We start from the raw sequence: 20552 nt of genomic DNA, 5'->3' as shown, positions 1-20552 counted from the left end.
TTGCAGGTGTTATCAGCTGCCACCATCGTGGCCAAGCACACCTCTGCCCTGTGCAATGCCTGCCGCATTGCCTCCTCCAAAACTGCCAACCCTGTTGCCAAGAGACACTTCGTACAGTCTGCCAAGGAGGTTGCCAACAGCACTGCTAACCTGGTCAAAACCATCAAGGTACAAATCCTGCTTAATTGTGCTTCCTTCTTCCTTTGTGGTCTTAGCTTTTGGGATTTTTTTTTTTTAATTCCTGTTGAAGCAAAATGAGAACAGAGAGAAATATCTTCTCGCTTTCTTGGATATGTGTGGTTTAAAAAATCACTAATTACAGTTTTGAAGACCTGAACTGGAAAACACATTCAGTGCTAAACTGCTGAAGTCCAGATGGAAAAAATGGGCAATATTAATATTAATATTAGGAGAGGCAGCTGGCCTATCCAGTATGAAACCCTTCAGCATGATGTGTTTAATAAGCTTACACCGTAAGAATAGTCTACAAACAACTGAATGTGAAGGATTTTAATGGTGTTAAGTTGCTTAATATCTGGAGATTACCATAAATATAAGAGAAAAAAAAAAGAAATAATTAATACTGAGAACCAAACAGAAGGCATTTATGTTGCTAATAGTCTCCTGTTAATAGTAATCTTTTATTCTCCAGATACCTGCCAGCAATTTGGCAGGAGGTAGTTTTTCTTCATGGAATCAGAAATAACACTTGTGAAGCCGTAGAGGACTTGAGATTCTAAACCCTTCTGGAAGCCATTAGCAGATCTAATCTGATTTCATTAGCTGAAATGTTTGCTATGAGATTGTGAAAGAGATTGGGTGACTTGTGTGGAAATGAGAGCAATAAATTACTGGTTTGCTTAAAGAAAAAAACCACTGAAAAATTTAAAAATAGGTCTGTAGGAAACAACCACCTTCACAAGCCACAAAAAGGTAGAAATTTAGCCCTTCCCCCCTTTGGAGCATGAGGTGCTGAGACACCACTTGAGAGAGTCGTGGGAGTGCAATGATAGAAAGACCTTTATTCAGTCTCATGAAGCAAAGCAGCATTTTAAAGTTTAGGGTCAATAACCAGCTAAGAAAAGAAACACACACCTAAAAGATCACATTCTTTGCATCAGCCCTGCTTGTGGAGGAGCTTTCAAATGTCATAAACACACAGCAGTTTAAAACTGGGAAGAATTAGACCAACTTTCTTCAGTTTTGCTGAGAAGCCCTTTCAGACAGAGCTCAGTCGTGGTTTCCTTTGCAGGCACTGGATGGAGATTTCTCTGAAGAGAACCGTAACAAGTGCAGAATTGCCACTGCCCCTCTGATAGAGGCTGTGGAAAACCTGACAGCATTTGCCTCCAATCCAGAGTTTGTCAGCATACCAGCACAGATCAGCACTGAGGTAAGGCAGGATGCTGCACTTCCACCCTCCAAAAGCCGAAAATGTTCAATTAATCCCATGTTGGGAGAGAGTAAGTGTAAAGACCGACCCCAAAATGTTTCCTTGTGCTCCTGGGTGTTCTCAGGGCATTCTACTGTCTTTTTTTAATGTCTGACCTTGAATTTTCCACCCATAGGATGAGCAAGTCTCCTGTTAGCAAAGCAATACAGCACAGATGACTTGCATACCTTGGTAGCTGGATTCTTCATGTGATAAAGTAATAAACTGAAGTAATAAATTATCCTTTTTCCCTCAGTAGCAGCTTTAACAAATGAGACCTAATTGATTCTGAAAAGGATTGAACGGACATCGCTGGGTTTTTTTCCTCTTTCATCCACAGGTTCTCAATCCTCAAACCCTGTAACTGCAGCATAGTAGAATTTGAAGAGGCTAATAAAGGATTTGTTGGTTTTGAGGTTCTTTTTCTGTGAGGAAAAGAGATAAAAAAATAAATCCTTCAAGCTTCATAAAAGCTAGAGGTCATGTGTTGTTACTGACTCTCCAAGTGCTGCTCCCTGCTTTTCTCAGGCTCTGTTCCCAGTGGCAATATCAGATGATGCAGGAACTGTTGCAGTCTTAAAGCTTTGGGGCTATAATTGAAATGTAGATGTGTCCTCCAGGACCTGAGTTTACCACGAGTACCAGCAATAAAATGGATACAGAGATGATGACCCAGTTAGAGTCATCAGCCATCACTCAGAGTTAGTAGTCCAACCAACTAATTCTTGGGAAAAGAACACGCCTGTTAAAGATTACAAGCTTTGTGACAAATAAAGTATATTTTCAATGACATTTCTGTAGCCTATGATTAGACAAGTGTAATTGTTTTTTCCTGTTTCTCAGCTGGAAGGTGCCTTTGTAAACCTCAGATGTGTTGCTTTAGTATGTTTTAGAGAAAGCTGTTGGCCTGTGATTTTTTTATTTCTATTTCTGAGTTGACTCTCTGTGAGTAGTACAATAGAGGAAATTATAATGCCATTTTCATGCTGTTAATTAAACAGACTTCTAGGAGCAGGAAGTGTGGACAAACTCAAATAATCATTTAAATGTTCTCTCTCTTTTCATGTGCCTTTCTGACCACAGGGGTCACGAGCACAGGAGCCCATTCTGGTTTCTGCTAAGACAATGTTGGAGAGCTCCTCTTTATTGATCAAAACTGCCCGTTCTCTGGCCATCAATCCAAAAGACCCTCCCACATGGTCCGTGCTGGCTGGGCATTCCCACACGGTGTCAGACTCCATCAAGAGCCTCATCACCTCCATCAGGTATGACTTTTGGAGGAGCAGTGTGGTGGCAATAACTGAGCAGCTACTGTTCAAGAAAAATACCATATGGCCATTAGCACTGTGTTATTTTTCCACGGATGGAAATGACTCTGTGATGCACACTATCTCCCCAGTTACACTGGGTGTTTAATCAGAATTGATGACTGCAGCACCCTGCGGCACAGGGCTGCTCTGGGTTTGTGTTCTGTTCTCCTGAGGTAAATGTAACAGAGAATGCTGTACAAAATGGAAATTGTAGCTAATATTACCTCCATGCAGATCCTGTACCAACCTGTAATACATGGGAAACAGCTTTTTCTTTTTTTTTTAAGGTCAGACAGTGTATAAATTACCTTTGCTGTCTGTTCTTTGCTATAGTGTTCTCTGTGTAGCAAGAAGTGAATATTCTTTATTTTTGGACTGAACCTCTCTGTCCATTTCTCAAGGAAAATTTTAAAGCATAGATCAATATTTAACCTCTTTGTATAGATTAACTCAAAATGGCATGAAAACAGCGAACCAAGCAGTGTTCACAGTTTTATTGATCTTTGATAATGATTGTACTGAAATAGCAAACTGCATGTCAGGGCAGAAACTAATCTTTGGTCAAAAATACCTGGACTGAACGTAACACCTGAGGAATTGTTTTCTGAGACAGTTGTCTCAGAATGTGAATGTTTTTTCCTGGTGTCTGTTGCAATTTTCATTGAAACCTTTATTATTGGGCCAGTCTGGCCTCCCTGAGGAGATTGAATTTCAGCTTTTCTTCTGAGGCAACCATTTTTGTCTGTGTAACCATTAAGAAAGGAGTGGGGTCTGTGTGTGTGTGTGTGTGAAAGTGTACTGTGCACAGATACCAAAATGCTGTAGGTAGAACAACGCTGACCTTGGTCCTCATTGCTCTCCTCCCACATGTTTTATGTACTGTCAGGTCACCCAGCACCCCTGTGTGATCCAGGAAGGAGCTGCCTCCGCAGCTCCAGATACAACCCGCTCCAGAAAAAGGGGAGGGGGTAACCCAGGTTCTTATCAATAATTCCCTTGGGGTGGGTTAGAGTGAAACAACACTGAATAATCAGTGTCTGAAAACATATCTAGGTAGGGTTCATTTTAACACTTTTGTTTGAACAGGTATGTCAGCATTTTGGCTGTTGTCACCTATATCATCTATCATAGGGATAACCCCTGGGGGGAAAATGCATAAGGGAGAGAAAGGAAAGACAGGGAGAGTAAGGGAAAGCAAAGCTGAGAGTGGACAGATGTCTGTAGTCACTGCCCACGGGGTTCAGCAATGGGACTTGGGAGTTGCAGCTTCCAGGTCTGTCAGTTGAAGTGGTGACCTTGATCCGTTGGGGGTGGGGGAGGGAAACCCCCACACTCCAAGAAGTTATGAGTTATTATATCCATGGTCAGTGTCACAGGCCATGCCACGAGCCCCCAACATCTCCTGGGTCTGTGCTGAGTTCCTGTGAGGGCTCTGGCCAAAGGGTTTTTCCCTCCTTTCAAGATTGGCAGAGGGGGAGGGATGAGCTTTGATGGGCCACCAGAGGTATAATGCAGAAGTCCTGCAGAAGCCTGCAAGAGTCCCTTGGCAATCCTAGAATGCATAAATCATGAACCATTTCAGTCTCTGACACCTCCTTCCCCCCAGGCTCAGTTCTGTGTCTCTGTGTGGCAGGGACAAGGCCCCGGGGCAGCGAGAATGTGATTTCTCCATCGATGGGATCAACAGATGCATCAGGGACATCGAGCAGGCGTCCCTGGCCGCCGTCAGCCAGAGCCTGGCCACCAGGGATGACATCTCCGTGGAGGTGAGGGACAGAGCACGGGCACAGACACAGCAGTGCTGGGCAGCCTCCCTCACCCTGCTGCTTTTCTGGGCATTGGAAGATTTGGAACTCAGCCCTCAGCACGATCTACTGCTGCTGAGGGGAGAAGTGTCCTTACTGGAACCTTGTAGGCAAAAGCACACACTGCCCCAAGTGTAGAGATTATGGAAAGATATTGGTATCACCAGGCAAAAGCAGAGGTGAAAGTAGTTATTTTTTACTGCCAGCCACATGTTACTCTGATTTCCTGTGCTGACTTGACAGACTGAGGGTTCCTGTGCTGCTGTGCCATTTGGAAGCCAGGATGTTCCTGAAACTAATCTGTTACTGGAAGTCCAGTGATGTAATTGTTGATGTCCTCTTTCTTATTGCCTATTTTCTCCTCAAAAAAGCAAAATTTGAAGTTGATATTGATATGTTCACATAAAGAAAGCTTACTTTTCTCCCTCAGCCCCCTTCTCTGCCCTCTTTCCCCCCCTCCTCCCCCAGCAGCTCACGTTGAGATTCTCAGCTTGGTCTTTTCATACTGTTGCTTCTTGAAATTACATGTTTATTCCAGTGGTTTCTTGGGGCTGTAATGCTGGGCACTAGAAACACATGAGACCAAATTAAGCTGAGCAAAAGAGGCTATTGCAGGAAATACATTGTAATTCTGTTTTATTGGAATGATGAAGTTATCTTGGACACCACGTGGAACTGAAACAAACGTTACCAAAAATGGCATTTATTTATAAAGCAGTACAGGAGTATTACAAAGAGCAAAAGTAGTATTTATTTTCTCTTGCCTTTTGAGAGTGAGCTAAATCCTGGTGGCTGCCAAGACATCAAGTGCCTCTGAATTAAAAGCCAGTATTTATGCCTTGCCCAGGCCGTTAATATGCTTTTTATTTGCTCCTGTCCCACAGACAGTGCTCAGGAGGTCGGAGCTCATCTCTGTCCCTCAGAGATGGCATATTTTTCCTTTGGCTTTCCTTAGTCAGTGGATTTCTCCTATGAGCCTCAAAGTCTCCAGTAGAGCTTTGCTGGTTTTCTGGTTGGAACAGCAATGCTAGACCTTTGTCAGGGCAAGAATAGTTTGGGAGACTGGGAGGACGTTGGTCACATTACAGTGAGAAGGGACACCTACCCCCAAATGTGCTGGAGTGGGAAGGAGCCACCTTCCCCACACTTGTCATATAAACCTAAAGAGGGGCAGGTCTATCTGAAAGAGGGTAAAGGAGAAGAGGGCTGAAAGAGGGAAAAGAAGAAAGAAGCAAGTCCATAAAGGAAGCTGGCAGTGGATTTCTACATCCTGCCAGAGCGGGGCAATGGGACAGTGTTGGCTGATCGAGGGTGGCTGTCACAGTGTGTGCAGCTGGAGAAGGGAACAGCTGTGGTGGTCACTGACCCTATCTCTCTCTGTTAGGCCCTCCAGGAGCAGCTGACATCAGTGGTGCAGGAGATTGGCCACCTCATTGACCCCATAGCCACCGCAGCCCGCGGAGAGGCGGCTCAGCTGGGCCACAAGGTACTGTCCTGTGCCAGGGGCACTGGAGATCTCTGAGAGCGGCATGTTAGGGGATACCCTCATGTCATAGCAGCTTCTCTTCCTGTGGGAGAGCAGAAGAAAGCATGTGTAAGGAGGAAAGATCTGGAATTTTCATGCACTTGGAGCTGAGACCAAATAAACCTGTTTACATTTGGGGCCAGAGGGAAGATATTTTCGCTGAGGTTTTTGATGAGGGGCTTTGTGTAAATGTGCCCCTCTGCTGTACAGAGTGTAAGTATGGTCAAACTCAGATGTCTGTCCAAAATATCACAATATATTCCTGAGAGAAAAATAAATGACAAGTTTTCTGTGTCAGTGTATTTAATACTGGAAAGGAATCACTCTGTTAGCGTGAGAGCTCTTCTAGAGTTGTACCTGACTGTTTAACTTTGGAAAACCATCAAATATTTCATAGTGTCTCAACTACTGGCAGTTTTGATTCTTGGTTTGCACACCTTTGAGGTGTGCAACAAATTGGGATTGCTAAGATGTTAGGGAGTCACATTCCTCTTCCTGCTTGTGAGGTGAATGTTGACCTGAGTTGGCAGCGCTTTCTTGGAGCCAGGTTTTCCTGCTGAATGCTGTTTGCTTTAACACAGTGTAAAAGGCCTTATGTTTGTGAAATGATTCCCATGATTCAGTTTTTTATTTTCTTCTTTTTTTTTCTTTAATTATCTGAGAAGCAAGATGGAAGTCTTAAAATTTTATGACTCTTGGCTGTCCACATAGTCTTTTAGATGGAGTAAACCTTTCAATATGTTTTCCAGCACATGAAGACATGAAGTACTACCATTTTTCTTCCCTGTGCCAGCCTTCCTCTTTCCTGGAAAGTTGCTTATGCACAGACATATGCACTCTTGAATTTTTGGGGCCTTGGGTCTACCAGATGATGCCACAGTGGGCTATTTGTGCATGCACAGTGGAATAATTTGTCCCAACACATTACAGGGATTTTGTATCCAGTAAAAACTGTAGAAGGAAAGTCTCATGGATTTCTGTTGTGGCTTTGTAGATGATGTGTCAAGTGACAGGTAGACTGTAAAAATATTCATTCTCATGTAAAATGTGCTTATTTCCCTATAATATGTGTGCAGCCCAAAGCAGGTGTTTCCTTAGAATGAGTGTAATGGTTTGGGAGGTGAGGGAGTGGAGGTTGTGAATATGAGCAGTCCCAGAGGTGAACAGAGCAATCCAAGTCCAGTACAGTCCCATCTGTCATCCACAACAAAGATTGAGGGATTCCTCCCTTGCTTGGAGGAGGCACTTTTCAGGGATGCTTCTGAGTGTCACGTGGCTCCTGTGACAGTCTTGAACACAGTTCTATATGACCTGAAGGGACTATGTGCTTCCAAGGGAGGAGGCACATGGCTTTACAAAGGAGCTGGAAGATGGGGGGAGACAGAATCGCTGGGCACAGATACAAACCCAGCACTGTACAGTGCAGACAGGGTGTGCTCCTTGAGCCAACCCATGTCCCCATGGTAACCAGGGAATGGGTTTTCCCCTCAGTTACACCTGAGAAATGTGGTTAATGTCTTTCTGTGGTTGTTCTGGCTTTCTTAGGTAACACAGCTGGCAAGTTACTTTGAACCCCTGGTTTTGGCTGCGGTTGGTGTGGCATCCAAGACACTAAATCATCAGCAGCAGATGACTGTGTTGGACCAGAGCAAGACACTAGCAGAATCTGCCTTACAGATGCTGTATGCTGCCAAAGAAGGGGGAGGAAACCCCAAGGTAAGGTGGTTGTGTGGAATTAAGGGTGAGAGAGAAAGGCGGGTGTGGCAGAAAAACCAGCACCTTCCCACTGTAGAGCCAAGGGATGTGTTTGCAGTGGAAATGCCACTGACGGCTCTCCTGGTGTCTCCTGTCAGACTGGGAACATTTCTCCAAGCCAGGGTTCCAGTCTGCCTCACACATCCTCTCAGGGGACACTAAGTCAGGGTATGACAGCAGCTCTGTAGGCTCTAATACAGAAAGCAGATGGTTAAAAACCAGGGCCTGCCTGGTCCGTGTCCCGATGGGATGGGACCCTCCCCAACCACACCAGAGATGGAAGGAGCAGCAGCACATGACAGTTCATAACTCAGGTGTGATTGGCTCTGATAAAGAACCACGGTCCTTAAAGAATATTTGAAAAGACTGCAGGGCCTTATGTAAGAGGCTTAAAGTGTTATGTGCCATGGCTTCTTGCAGGAGTTAACAAACGTTGTTCTGGCTACTTTGCTGCAGTGTTTTACTTGTCATCTTTGCCCTGAAGTGTTGTTTTCAGTGCTGCTGTTTTCATTTCTTACATTTCTGATTCGCACGTTGTTTGGCATAGAGAGCAGTTTCTGACTGTCTGCTTTGTCACTCTGTCCCTTCAGGCCTCTCACACTCACGATGCCATCACTGAGGCTGCCCAGCTGATGAAGGAGGCTGTGGATGACATCATGGTCACCCTAAATGAAGCTGCAAGTGAGGTTGGCATGGTTGGGGGTATGGTGGACTCGATTGCAGAGGCAATGAGCAAGGTGAGCATAGAAATTCTGACCCCTTTTTCACTTTGTGCTTGGCAGCTGATCCACACTGCAGGGCTCTGGAGGAGCCAGTGCTGATTCCTTTTGGCAGTGGTCAGTCATGACATGGTGTCACAGGAAACCTAAAGATTATTTGATTTTGCAGATTGTGAAATAAAACCGATGTGGGCCATGCGGCTTGTGTTTACAACCTACACAGTACCTGTCAGTAGAATTGCTACAAAATACTTTTGTTCAGCAATATGCTGCCACTTAACTGCCATCTGAGGTCAAGCAGCCTCTTATTTTTGCTTCCTTTTTTCCTTAGCTTTCATGTCAGTCTCTTAAATGAACAGCAGGCCGACCTTGAAGCAAGTTACTTTCAGAGAAGATGATGTCAAAGCTTTAAATGCCTTGCTGTGCTTTGTAATGCGTTCTACTGAAGATGTATAGTTGCAAAATGTACATAAATTCAATCCAAATAATTGGCTTTTCCTATCCTGACTTAAGAAATGAAGACTTTAGCACATAAAGAAATCCTACGTTATCTTCTGGCACAAGCGTTTTGGTTTGTAACTGTTGCACCTTCCCTTCTATATTGTCTGAGAAGTGCAGGTGGTTTGACTTTGGGGGAGAAGTGGACCTCATGCTCAAAAAACTCTGCACTGTATATTCTCCATGTCTTCCATGCTCATAACCTGGGCTAAAGTATTTGCTGAGCTTCTCTGTGCATCCTGGTGCACTGTTGTCACTTGTGTATCTTGAGAGAGAGGGGATTATAAAATTGGATATATAATACAATTTTACTGTTGAGTGTAAAGCTGCCGGTTGTGATTTTTTTAATACTGTGGTTTTCCCTCTTTCTTGCAGCTGGATGAAGGTACACCTCCAGATCCCAAGGGAACCTTTGTTGATTATCAGACAACTGTGGTGAAATATTCTAAAGCCATTGCTGTAACAGCACAGGAAATGGTAAGAAATTAGCTTACAACAGGGTGCAAACTCTGTGTGAATAAGCCATATGGAATTATTTGCAGTGTTGTGACACTCTTGATCATCAAATTTTCAATAAACTTATCTCTTTAGGGGTAACGGAGCAAAAGAAGAGATGATTTTGTCCATTTAACTCTTGCATCTTAGTGGTGTGATTGTAGGGAGTCCTCTGTGGGAGGAATGCTGGATTGTATTGTGGCTCTTCTGCTCAAAACCTTCTTATTTGGCTCATTTTTGAGGAGAAGTGAAAGGAAAACTTTTCGCCAACATGCTTTTTCATCAGCCTGTTTAATTGGGCTGAAATACCACCTTTTGTTGATCGATGACTTCAGGTTACCCTTTCACACTCACTGTTTCATTTAGCCTGTGAAATAACATCAGTATTTTCAGGGCCCTGTGATACTCAATGAGTGAATGCAGATCAACATCTCACATTGTCCTTGCCTTTCTGTGATTCACTGGTTTGAACAAAAGAAAAAAGTGACACCTGTTGAATGGAGATTGCTCTTGACTCATGTTTCACAGTAATACTTAATGTGTTTGCCTTTTGCACAGTGCTGTGGTTGCTCATTTGTTTTTGAGAGAGTTGACAGGAATGTTTATTTATGCTACAGTCCATTGCTCCTGCAGTCAAGACAGGTTGATGATTCCTCTATCTATGACAATATATTTTTGTCTAAAACTAGTTTTGTCACAGGGGTGGAACTCCATGGCTTTTACTAAGATTAATTGAGACAGAAGAAATATCTCTGTTAAATGGTAGGCTTTTTCTAAAGAGAGATTCAGTTATTTCACAGAATCAGCAAGGTTGGAAAAGACCTCTGAGATCATCGAGTCCAACCTATGACTGAACACCAACTTGTCACTCAGACCATGGCACTCAGTGCCACATCCAGCCTTTTCTTGAACACCTCCAGGGATGGTGACTCCGCCACCTCTGTGGGCAGCCCATTCCAATGTGCAGTCACCCTTTCTGTGAAGAGATTCTTCCTAATGTCCAACCTAAACCTTCCCTGGCACAGCTTGAAGCTGTTGTACTCTTGCCCTACTGCTGGTTGTCTGGGAGCAGAGACTGACCCCCACCTGGGAGGGTATTTATACTGATATCAAGTATTTATACTGATATATAGTATTTATAATGATCTATAGTATTTACACTGATTTATATCCTGAAGTTCTACTGAGATGTTCTGCGTAATCCTGCCTGTTGCTTCTCCATCCTGTTCCCACATCTGAGAGGTGCTTTGCATCAGTCCTCAGATTTTTTCCATTTCCATGCTCCTGTGCCATGACAGCTGAGACTGATGGAGGTTAGCTCACCTTTGACAAAATAAGGTGGCTGTGACACACAAAACCCTCTTCTCTTCCCAGTCCAAATAACTGTGTACCCGGCCCCTTGTGTCAAAGAGTGAATTATCGGCTCTAACTGCTGCTCTTTGGTGACCCGTGTGTTCAGCGAGTGCCTGGTCACCGTGACTCTAATAAAGCATGTTTGCTTGGGTTTTCTTGGAGCTCCTGCTGGAGGACAGGTCCCTTCCATGGCAAGGGTTTCACCCGTGTCACCCGCGTGGCCAAACGATGAGTGTGCCTCTAATCCGGAGCGTATTAACCGGTTATCTCATGCCTGTCGTTTCTCTCTCGCCTGTGTTCTCTCCCCAGATGACTAAGTCGGTTACTAACCCGGAGGAGTTGGGAGGACTGGCATCGCAAATGACCAATGACTATGGGCATCTGGCTCTGCAGGGCCGGATGGCCGCGGCTACGGCAGAACCAGAGGAGGTCTGCACTTCTTGGGCCTCTTTATCCTCTGCACGTGGTGGTGTTCACATGGGTGTTTGAGGTGGTTTGAAGCTGGCTCCCCGCCAAGTCTCCAAACCTCACCGCAAGAGCTCCCCCCTCAAAAAAAAAGGGAAAAGAAAAAAAAAAAACCAAGAGAACCAAAACAAGAAAGAGGCAGCTAAAGCAATGTATATAAATATATTTACACTTATGTTACATTTATATACACTTGAAATACATGTACGATTCCAAAAGGAAAAGGGAAAAGGAAGGGGGAAGAAAAAAACCAAAAAAAAGAAATAAAAAACCCAAAATAGATATACACACAATCAGAAACTCAGGATCTAGCAAACTAAAGAATTAGCAAAAGAATATCTTACTACTCTCCTTGGCACAACAGAAAGTCACGCTGGAACAACCGCTGGCAACCTCCGTCTGCCAAGGTCGGCAAGGCCTCACCAGGCCTCACTCCCCAACACCGACGGCAGGGAAACCCACACCCTCAGAGCCAAGGGAAGGAAAGAGAGCAAAGGCCGCTCCTCCTTTCTTCTTTTACTCCTGGCTTAGGAGTCGTAGGGAATACCAGGTAATCTGGCCACTTCCTTGGTTACAAACTGGTCACCAAGGAAGACCCAGACTAAAATTACCACAGTGTTCTTTTACTGTGGAGAATACAGCAAAGGCAACAAGACTTGTTGTGAGAATTACCCACTCAAAGAGCAGAAACCCTCTGGCAAAACCTCTGTCCGGCTTCAGAAAGGAACAGCTTGGGATAGTAGTGGGCAATTCCATAGGCTGTGACAGAACCTCCTGAATTACTTTGAGGCTTTTGCTTACAGGCAACTTGCAAATACAGAGAAAGCTCTTGATTTGTTACTATATGGCTTTCCTTCGATCTCACATGTTTTGACAAGTTACAAATTTACATATACTTTTTCATCGTGCCTCTAAGTGATTTCAAGCATAACTTCCTGTCCTGGAAGTGAGAGTCAGGCAAGTGGTAGGAGCACAGGTTTCTTTTGCTGACAGGACATGTTCTGTACCTCAGAGTCAGAATGTGATGTGTGAGAAGTGTCTCATGTGCCTCGTGCTGAATGAAGAAAACAGATTGTTCACCTCAGTTCATTAACCTGTTATGGCAGTTGCTGCATTTTCTCTGAGCCCAACTATAGGAACTCTTTTACCCCTCTTTTCTCTGTACCCTTGGTTATGGCACACAGACAGACTTTGTTGAGATGGGATAAGAGGATATCTCACTTTCTCCAGATGTCTCAGATTATTTAGATAAAAGACCTTCAAAGAGTTTTCGGCTTTGTGCTTACGTATCCTGCTGATACTCTACCTGAGTGTTTCGTGCTATGTGAGAAGCAATGGCTTGCACTTGGCTTGATATTACATTGAATTGCCCCTTCTGCACGTTACTTTCTGCCTGAGGTTGAAATAATTCCGTTTGTGATACTAATGGCTGCGATCCCTGCTCATTTATTAATCCCCAGTCACACCTGTATGCCTAAGTACATGCAGGTACTGAAACTATCACATTTCTAAACAGGGACCATGCATCTTATGATGTAGGATTATTAATAAATCAGAAGCAGCAACAGCAGGATTGTCCATGTTTCAGTGTTCTGCATGTACGTGGTTGGTTCTGGAGACTGTGTAAGGTTCAAAACCAAACAGAGTCACACACTTTTTGATCCAGTTTAATCAGTGTAGATTGTAGTAAAATATATAGTTTTTACCCATCACAGGTCCCTTGAATAGAGCTCACACTGACTCACATACACACCTTATCCCTTCTCTTTCCCGGGCTCTGGTTCTCTAGTGCTCCTGTTTCATCAGTGAGCCTTCTGTGGGGTTGTGCTTCGTGCACAGCTGGAATTACATCTGTCCTCTCTTTCTGATCTCTGCAGAGTGTGTAACAGTGGGCAAATATTGGTAACAAAGATTCACCAGAGCGACTGTGTTTCCATTTCTATTGACACATTGTACCAGCATGACATCTGTTTATTTGCTTTGCCCTTGATTCTTTTCTCCCTTTACCTCCTTTACCATCTAGATCGGGTTCCAGATCAGGACTCGGGTGCAGGAGCTTGGCCATGGATGTATCTTCCTTGTGCAGAAAGCTGGAGCTCTGCAGATTTGCCCTACAGACAGTTACACCAAGAGGGAGCTGATAGAATGTGCTCGTGCTGTCACAGAAAAGGTAGGACAGCCTTCTGTGCTGCCCCACTGTGTTTGTGTACTGAGCTTCCATGGAGGAAACCAGGCAAGTGGGATTTGGGAAATTGCTTCTTTAAACTTCACATTCTAGTCCAACAGTGTCTGAATTACCCAAAGTTCTTACTTTTCTCTCAAGTGCTCAGTGCAGTTCACATGCTAGATTAGCACATGAATAGCCCTTGCTCATGCCTTGCCTCATATGAGAGGGAGATTGGTCTGAAACTAAATCCGAAGACATGAGATGGCACTTGAGCCTTCTGAGGCTCCCCCTGGCCATAGTCACTGAGCTGAGGTTGGTCCATGACACCTGGTTTCATGTAGCAACATCCTCCCTTTTTAAGACCAGGCCAAGGTCGCTGCCTAGAACTCCATCTTCAAACTGTTGAGGCTTCTTGTCCCTTGGAAACATCCCCTTCAAACAGATGGCCTGGGGAGCTTGGATGGGCTGAACCTTTTTTTGGACATGAACATTGAGAGTGAGTGCCAGTTGCTTTTGGATCTCACCAAACACTTTGGCCCAGCCTGTATTGGTGTGCTCTCAGCTGTGCCAGTTTGTCACCGTGTTGTGCCCCAGGAGTAGCGACCACCCCAAATTTAGGCAGGGGTAGACAGTGTCTTGTGAGTAAGGTTAAGCTGATAAAGAGAGTCATAATGATTCTCAGCACCAACTTTCTTTTGATGACTGCCTTGTTGCTTTATGTGGTTTCCAGGTCTCCTTAGTTCTGTCTGCCCTCCAGGCAGGGAACAAAGGCACCCAAGCCTGTATCACTGCTGCCAGTGCCGTGTCAGGGATCATTGCAGACCTGGACACCACCATCATGTTTGCTACTGCTGGGACCCTCAATGCTGAGAACAACGAGTCCTTCGCAGATCACAGGTCAGTGGGACTGAAGGGGATGGAGGGGCACAGGGGACAGTGGAACTGGCAGCAGAGACTGGCACACGGGGGTACATTTTTACCTGTCTAGAGTCATGTGAATGAAATTGGATGAGGCAGTGGAGTGAGAGGAGAAACAAGAAAATGGGGATGTCAACAGAGTACAGCAAACTTGAGTTTGGTGCTTTCTGTGATGAAAGAATTTTAAAAAGCTGAGGAACATCTGGTGACAGAGCTTTCAACAGAAGACTGCAACTATAGCACTATTTTGGCTTTTTTTGTTTGGGTTTTTTTGTCTTTTTTTTTTTCATTCAAGCTGTCTGATTGCATGGACTACCATGCATTGTTATTCCAGTAGTGAAAATGAGCTGTCCGTGATGTTGAAGAGGAATCTTTTATATACTTTTTCCAGCAGCCGTTCTTGACTGTCTGGCTGTGTTTGTCTTGCTAAATCATGCTTATGGTTGATGCTGCTGTGGACAGCAGTGGTGGGAACAGCACAGCCATGCCATGCATTTTCCTCTTTGGCAGAGATAAGCCCAGTGTTCCTTTCAAGTGGCACCTGCAGCAAAATAATCCCACAGCATTTGCCATCACAGTAACAGATTTACAGCTTCTGACTATTGCTTCTTTTACAGTAAAGCCCAGGCTTCACAGCCAAGGCACTGCCTTACTGCTCCACAGCCTAGTTGGCCGACACAACTATTGCATGGCCAGCATTTATTTCCCTCCTCCCCAGTTGCTGAAGGAAGAGGAAAGATGCAGAGGTGTCTGAGCTGCTGCTGTTCTGCAGACTGAAAGTCAGGGCTTTTCATACAGGTGTCATTCATTTCCAGGCTGACATTTTACATGAATAGGGTCCTAGTTTCAGTTCATTTGACTTGTTTGTGAACTGCATAATCAAAATGATTTCTTCTTTTATCCAGATATTGCTTTGGATTTGTTGTGCTGACGGGTCAAAACATGTATATAGGGGGAAGTGGGGAGGGAATCCTGACTAGGACACGTTCCCTGTTCCTGTTGCCATTCTTGCTATTACCTTCCTTGCAAATTATTATTATTTTAGTTTCCTTACAATATGCTGATTAATATAGACATTCAACATCTGGTACTTTTATCACAGCATGGCCAGATTTTTTTTGGTGTTCAAATCCAAAGCTGTCTGCTGCTACTGCCCTATCTAATTTCCTTTCAAGATGGGGTCATTTTAATAAACTGCCCTGTATCTGCCCAAAATGTTCTGCTACTGTTTTAATAGTTGTCTTTTTTTTTTTTTCAAACTTCCACCCCAGCCTGTGGTATATTATGAGCAGACACTGGCATGATGGCTTAGATCAGCTCCTTTATGTAGCTGTTAGTCACCATAACACTGGAAAACACATTTTTTTCCTCTTCTCTTTTTCCACTTCCTTCCCTGCTTCCTCTTTTTTTTTTTTTTTTTTTTGCTACAGGGAAAATATCCTGAAAACAGCAAAAGCTTTAGTTGAAGACACAAAATTGTTGGTTTCTGGTGCTGCCTCAAGTCAGGACAAACTGGCCCAAGCAGCTCAGTCATCAGCCAACACCATCACTCAGCTTGCTGAGGTAGTAAAATTGGGAGCAGCAAGCTTGGGATCCGATGATCCTGAAACACAGGTGAGATGTTTTAAGATATTTCTGCTACTCTGAAGGAGAACAGAGACAGTTTTCAATTGGGAGAACTGTGTGGGATTTCTGCTTTTAAACAACATAGTAGGGTTCCTCTCCTGTGGGACTTTTCTGGGTTTGCTCAGATGTCACTGGTTTTTTAGAATACAATCAAGAGGTTAAAGCATTGAGTGGAACTAGTTGTGCCTTTGTATAACACTTCTGCTTTTATTTCACTGCTGTGTTCCAGCTGGGATGCTTTTGGCAAAGGATTTGGCTTAGTTTTACTAACTTGTGATTGGACCCCTGGCTCATCTCATTTTTGTTCTAAAGAGCCTGCATATCCTTAAAGCTGCTTTAAAGCTTACAGCTGGACTGTGCACTGTGTTACTGGTGTGGGCTGACAGGCTCCTGCCATTCTCCCCCTATATCTGACTGCTTTTTCAATTGACTTGGTCACTTTTCAATGTGGATCATCTCTAATATTTCTTCAGCTGTTTGTTTAAATCTCAGTGAGATGGAGGTTGCCAACATATTGCAGATGTGCCTGTGGTGGGACCAAAATAGTCTGAAACCCCCTGCTCATTTGGATAATGCTCTGAAACAGATGTGTGATCTGTTTAGCTTGACCTGTGTGATGAACTAAACTTCTGACATGTTCCTCTCTAGGAATATCCTGCTGGAAGCACTTTTTCTTTCTTTTTTTTCCTTTTTTTAAACAGGAGGTTTTCCATAATTCAGCAACATCTGCAGATGTTTATCACACATTGCTTTTCTCTATTTGTAAAAGCTGAGAATACAGTACTTAAAAGCTGTTGGGCACAAGTAATTATTTATTTGAAGCAGTTTTCTATTGCCAATTTGAAATTGTAGGTACATCATGTGTCCTAAATGGAGCACATGATACTCTCACAATTTTTTTCATAGCAGTAACATTTATTTTACCTGGTATGATAGTTTCAAATGGCTCATGCTGTAAGTTGCCCCATGACATTGGCAGCTGGACAACAGAGAATCTCATCACTCTGTCCTATTTCTCAGGTTTTTGTCTTATTTGTGTGGTCAAAGAGCTTCTGAGCTACAAAAAGTTAATTAAACTTCTCACAAAAAGCAAAGACTTCTCTTGTTCTTGCAGTGAATTGCAAACACGAAGGGGTGAGGCTGATTTAGGGTTATTTATAATGCTGCAGAAATGCAGTTATTGAAAAGTGATTGTTCCTAGTGATTACCTGGGGATTTTTTTGCACTGAGCTTTCTCATTTTTCATGCATTCTTCCACATTTTCCTTAGAATTAACTCCTGAATTCCATCAAAATACTCAAAACATCTAATTTTCTACTAGAGGAAAGGGCAAAGGAGAAGGACTGGGAGGAGAGAATTATTCCAATAATATCCTGAAATAATTAACAAGTCCTTGTCTAGGACTCTTGTCTTTGAGCTCAGGTTGAGGAGATAGTATCTCCAGATTTGACTTTTCCTCACTTTTCAGCATTTAATTCCATATAAGCTCTTAAAGAGTTCAACTTCCCCTCCAGACCCTTCACCTAAGAGCTTCTCTGACAGCTTAATGTCTTTGTTGTGTTGTGGCACCCAGAGCTGAACACAGTCCTCGAGGTGAGGCTGCACCAGTGCAGAGCAGAAGGAAATCCCACCTGGAATCAGCATTTCAACTTCTTCCTATGGCAGGAAATAGTCAATTTTATAGACTCTGACTCGTGTATGAAACACTGCAGCTCTCAGCACAGCTTTTCCTCTTCCAGAATATTCAGTGTTTGACTGGGGTAGTGGGAGGGTGGTACTATTTAGTAGGTATTTTTTTTGCTGTGTTCTAAAAATCACACCCCCGTGCAGACTTACCCCTTTTGTGCCTGAGCCTTGCAGCTCTTTCTCATTCCTGCAGGTTGTCCTCATCAATGCTATCAAGGATGTTGCAAAGGCCCTCTCTGATCTCATTGGTGCTACCAAAGGAGCTGCCAGCAAACCAGCAGATGATCCCTCCATGTACCAGCTGAAAGGTGCTGCCAAGGTAACACCTTACCCTTGCCTTGTGTTTGAAGTGCCTGTGCATCCACATTGGATAGACATGTGAAGCTTGGACCAGGCAGTTTCTGATTGCCTGAAAACTCATCTCCCTTTGTTTCATCATCATCCTGGGATGATAAAGAAAAACAAGATGCTGTTGACTTTTGATGAAGCTCCAGTTTTTCTAGGCTGTCAGATGACTTTTGTGGTTTTGGTGACAGAACTGTAATCCTCCTGAAGAGAAATTTCTCTCTTTTACAGGCCGATATCTGAGGGCAGGTTTTCCTTTCATAATGATATAGACTAACATTTATCCAGTATAAAATGGTATCTAGTTACTACATTCTAAATAATGAATGTTCAGGACAAGCAGGGGCTCTCCTTATTTACACCTTCCAACCTGGTGAGGGAAGGGGGGAGGAAAAACAGCCTCCTATAACTCTGTGTCAGGATATTGTGCATTTTCAGCTCCTCTCTCTTGAGTCTCTCCACGAAGCACATAGGTATCAAAGCTCAAAACTTGCAGAGATTATGCCATACCTGTGATACCTTTAGCTTTATTTTCCCTGCACCTGAGCTGTGTTATTGCATTTGCCTCACAGAGATCATGTGGATTTGTGTCTACAAAATATTTCCAGGGGTGGAGACCTCGGTGGTGTTATTTCTCTGTGCCTCTCTGCCTTTCAGAGCACATGCTTACAGTGTACTGTTGAGGCACTACTTGAAAAATAACTCAACTAGTCAAGAAAAATGGCTTTTTGGCTCTTCCCACTGTGAAGAGGTGTCTTTGACAAGTCGTCACTGTCAAGGAGTTGGCTTTTCTGTCTCTCCTTTTTTCATTGCAGCTGTTGCTTGTATCTCAGTATACTGGGGTGGAGGAAGGATGTAACTACTGCAGTGACAATTAGGTTATTCTGCATCAGAACTATTGAGTTTGTAACAGGAACAGTAACACTGATCCTGTATCTCCATTTGGGCTTGAGGCTGGTGTTTGACTCCTTGCTCATCTGGGCTTTTATCTGATTGCAGAGAATGTACTGGACACATTTCAAAAAGCAATACCATCCCTCGATTCATGTCCCCTTCAACTGGCAGTGTAAGATGTGCAGGAGGAAAAGAGAGTAACATGCTCTAGATAAGCTGTGATTTTTCCATTTTTTGGTAATTTTTTTGCCAGAACACTCACACTTAAGATAGTATCTCTGTGCAGTTAATTGTGCAACATTTCTGCAGCTTATGAGGAGCTTTCAGAATGTGGCCAGCACAAGAGTTGGTATCTAGTGCTGTAAAACAAGTACAGTTCAAGAAGTCTCTTAGGTCCTATTTGAAGTAACAATGCTGCCTACTTTAATTTGCCTTTCTTCATACCCTGCTGTTTCTGAAAAAATGGGAAGGAGGATTCATGGATTTTTGTCCTCCCTTTTCTCTTCTTCAGGTGATGGTAACAAATGTCACATCCCTTTTGAAGACTGTTAAAGCAGTGGAAGATGAAGCCACTCGAGGGACGAGAGCTCTCGAGGCCACAATTGAGTACATCAAGCAGGAGCTCACGGTGAGAACAGAACAGCCCTTTGAAGTGGTTTTTGGGAGTATGTCCTTGCACTAAACCAGGCCTGCCCACAGCTCCTCCTCAAGCTGTGCTTTACTGCCTTGCACTGCACTGGGTGCAATTTGGGTCTCTCTGCCTGCTGCAAATCATCTCTGAAAGTACAATTACAGTCCACTTCAGCCTCTCTACTTTCACACATTTCCAGTCCCCACTTTGAGACTGAAGATGCTCCTGTCAAGTACAAAACTGGAAGCAACTGCTTCCTTCTTCTCTAGGCCTTAAGCATTCCCTACAGATATTATTTTCTGAGTCTGATGCTGTTCCTTCTATTTTTTGATCCTGGCTTTGGGAGAGTCTTCTCAGCATCGCTGCCCTACTACATCTGCAGTTTAATCTTGTTTCTATTTTTCCTTTATTATGAAGTGATACTACCAGGGATACACAGCCTGTTATCTGATATTCTGGGTGAGCAGGAATTAATGATAGCATGGAATTCTCTCTCAAATAAGGTGTTAGACCATGACAATTGTTTTCCTTCCTCTTTAAGATATAAAAATACAGCCTCCAGCTGCAGCTTTCAGTTATTTTTTTTAACTAGCACAGTAGTCAGTGCCATAAATAATACCTACATATTTGCAAAGGAGCCTGATTTTTTTTTCCTTATTTTACTTACAGTCATTTTTATTAAAAAACCCCTATAGATACAATCTTCAGCAGAAAATTCTTTGATGTGTAGTCTGTGGCTTAGCAATTCTTGACTGTAACAGCACTGGCACAGCTTTGTCTTGTCAAGTGCCCTCCATAGAACAACCAGTTTTCATTGTGTGAGCAATGCTGTTGTAATGGAGAAATTTATTTTAAATTATTTTCTTTCAAATACCTGTATATAGTCATTGGGAATTCCTATGGCAGTGGTAAAACCTCCTGACTTGGT

General features: G+C 43.5%; 1 protein-coding gene across 2 annotated transcripts in view; it reads left to right on the top strand.

The window, feature by feature from the left end:
- Positions 1–20552, top strand: part of TLN2 (talin 2) — a 158195-nt gene that overhangs the window by 110463 nt on the left and 27180 nt on the right. For both annotated transcript variants that reach the window (XM_032699805.1, XM_032699804.1), the window contains 14 exons: positions 7–168; positions 1253–1393; positions 2516–2697; positions 4376–4508; positions 5932–6033; positions 7618–7788; positions 8418–8564; positions 9420–9521; positions 11202–11321; positions 13381–13527; positions 14255–14421; positions 15873–16056; positions 17948–18073; positions 19505–19621. In XM_032699805.1, the coding sequence (XP_032555696.1) occupies positions 7–168; positions 1253–1393; positions 2516–2697; positions 4376–4508; positions 5932–6033; positions 7618–7788; positions 8418–8564; positions 9420–9521; positions 11202–11321; positions 13381–13527; positions 14255–14421; positions 15873–16056; positions 17948–18073; positions 19505–19621 (2001 nt within the window). The remainder of the gene's footprint in view (positions 1–6; positions 169–1252; positions 1394–2515; positions 2698–4375; positions 4509–5931; positions 6034–7617; positions 7789–8417; positions 8565–9419; positions 9522–11201; positions 11322–13380; positions 13528–14254; positions 14422–15872; positions 16057–17947; positions 18074–19504; positions 19622–20552) is intronic.

Source organism: Chiroxiphia lanceolata, chromosome 12, assembly GCF_009829145.1.
Source record: "Chiroxiphia lanceolata isolate bChiLan1 chromosome 12, bChiLan1.pri, whole genome shotgun sequence".
Taxonomy (NCBI): domain Eukaryota; kingdom Metazoa; phylum Chordata; class Aves; order Passeriformes; family Pipridae; genus Chiroxiphia; species Chiroxiphia lanceolata.
The sequence above is the reverse complement of the archived record's forward strand: the minus strand, read 5'-3'. Positions and strand labels throughout refer to the sequence as shown.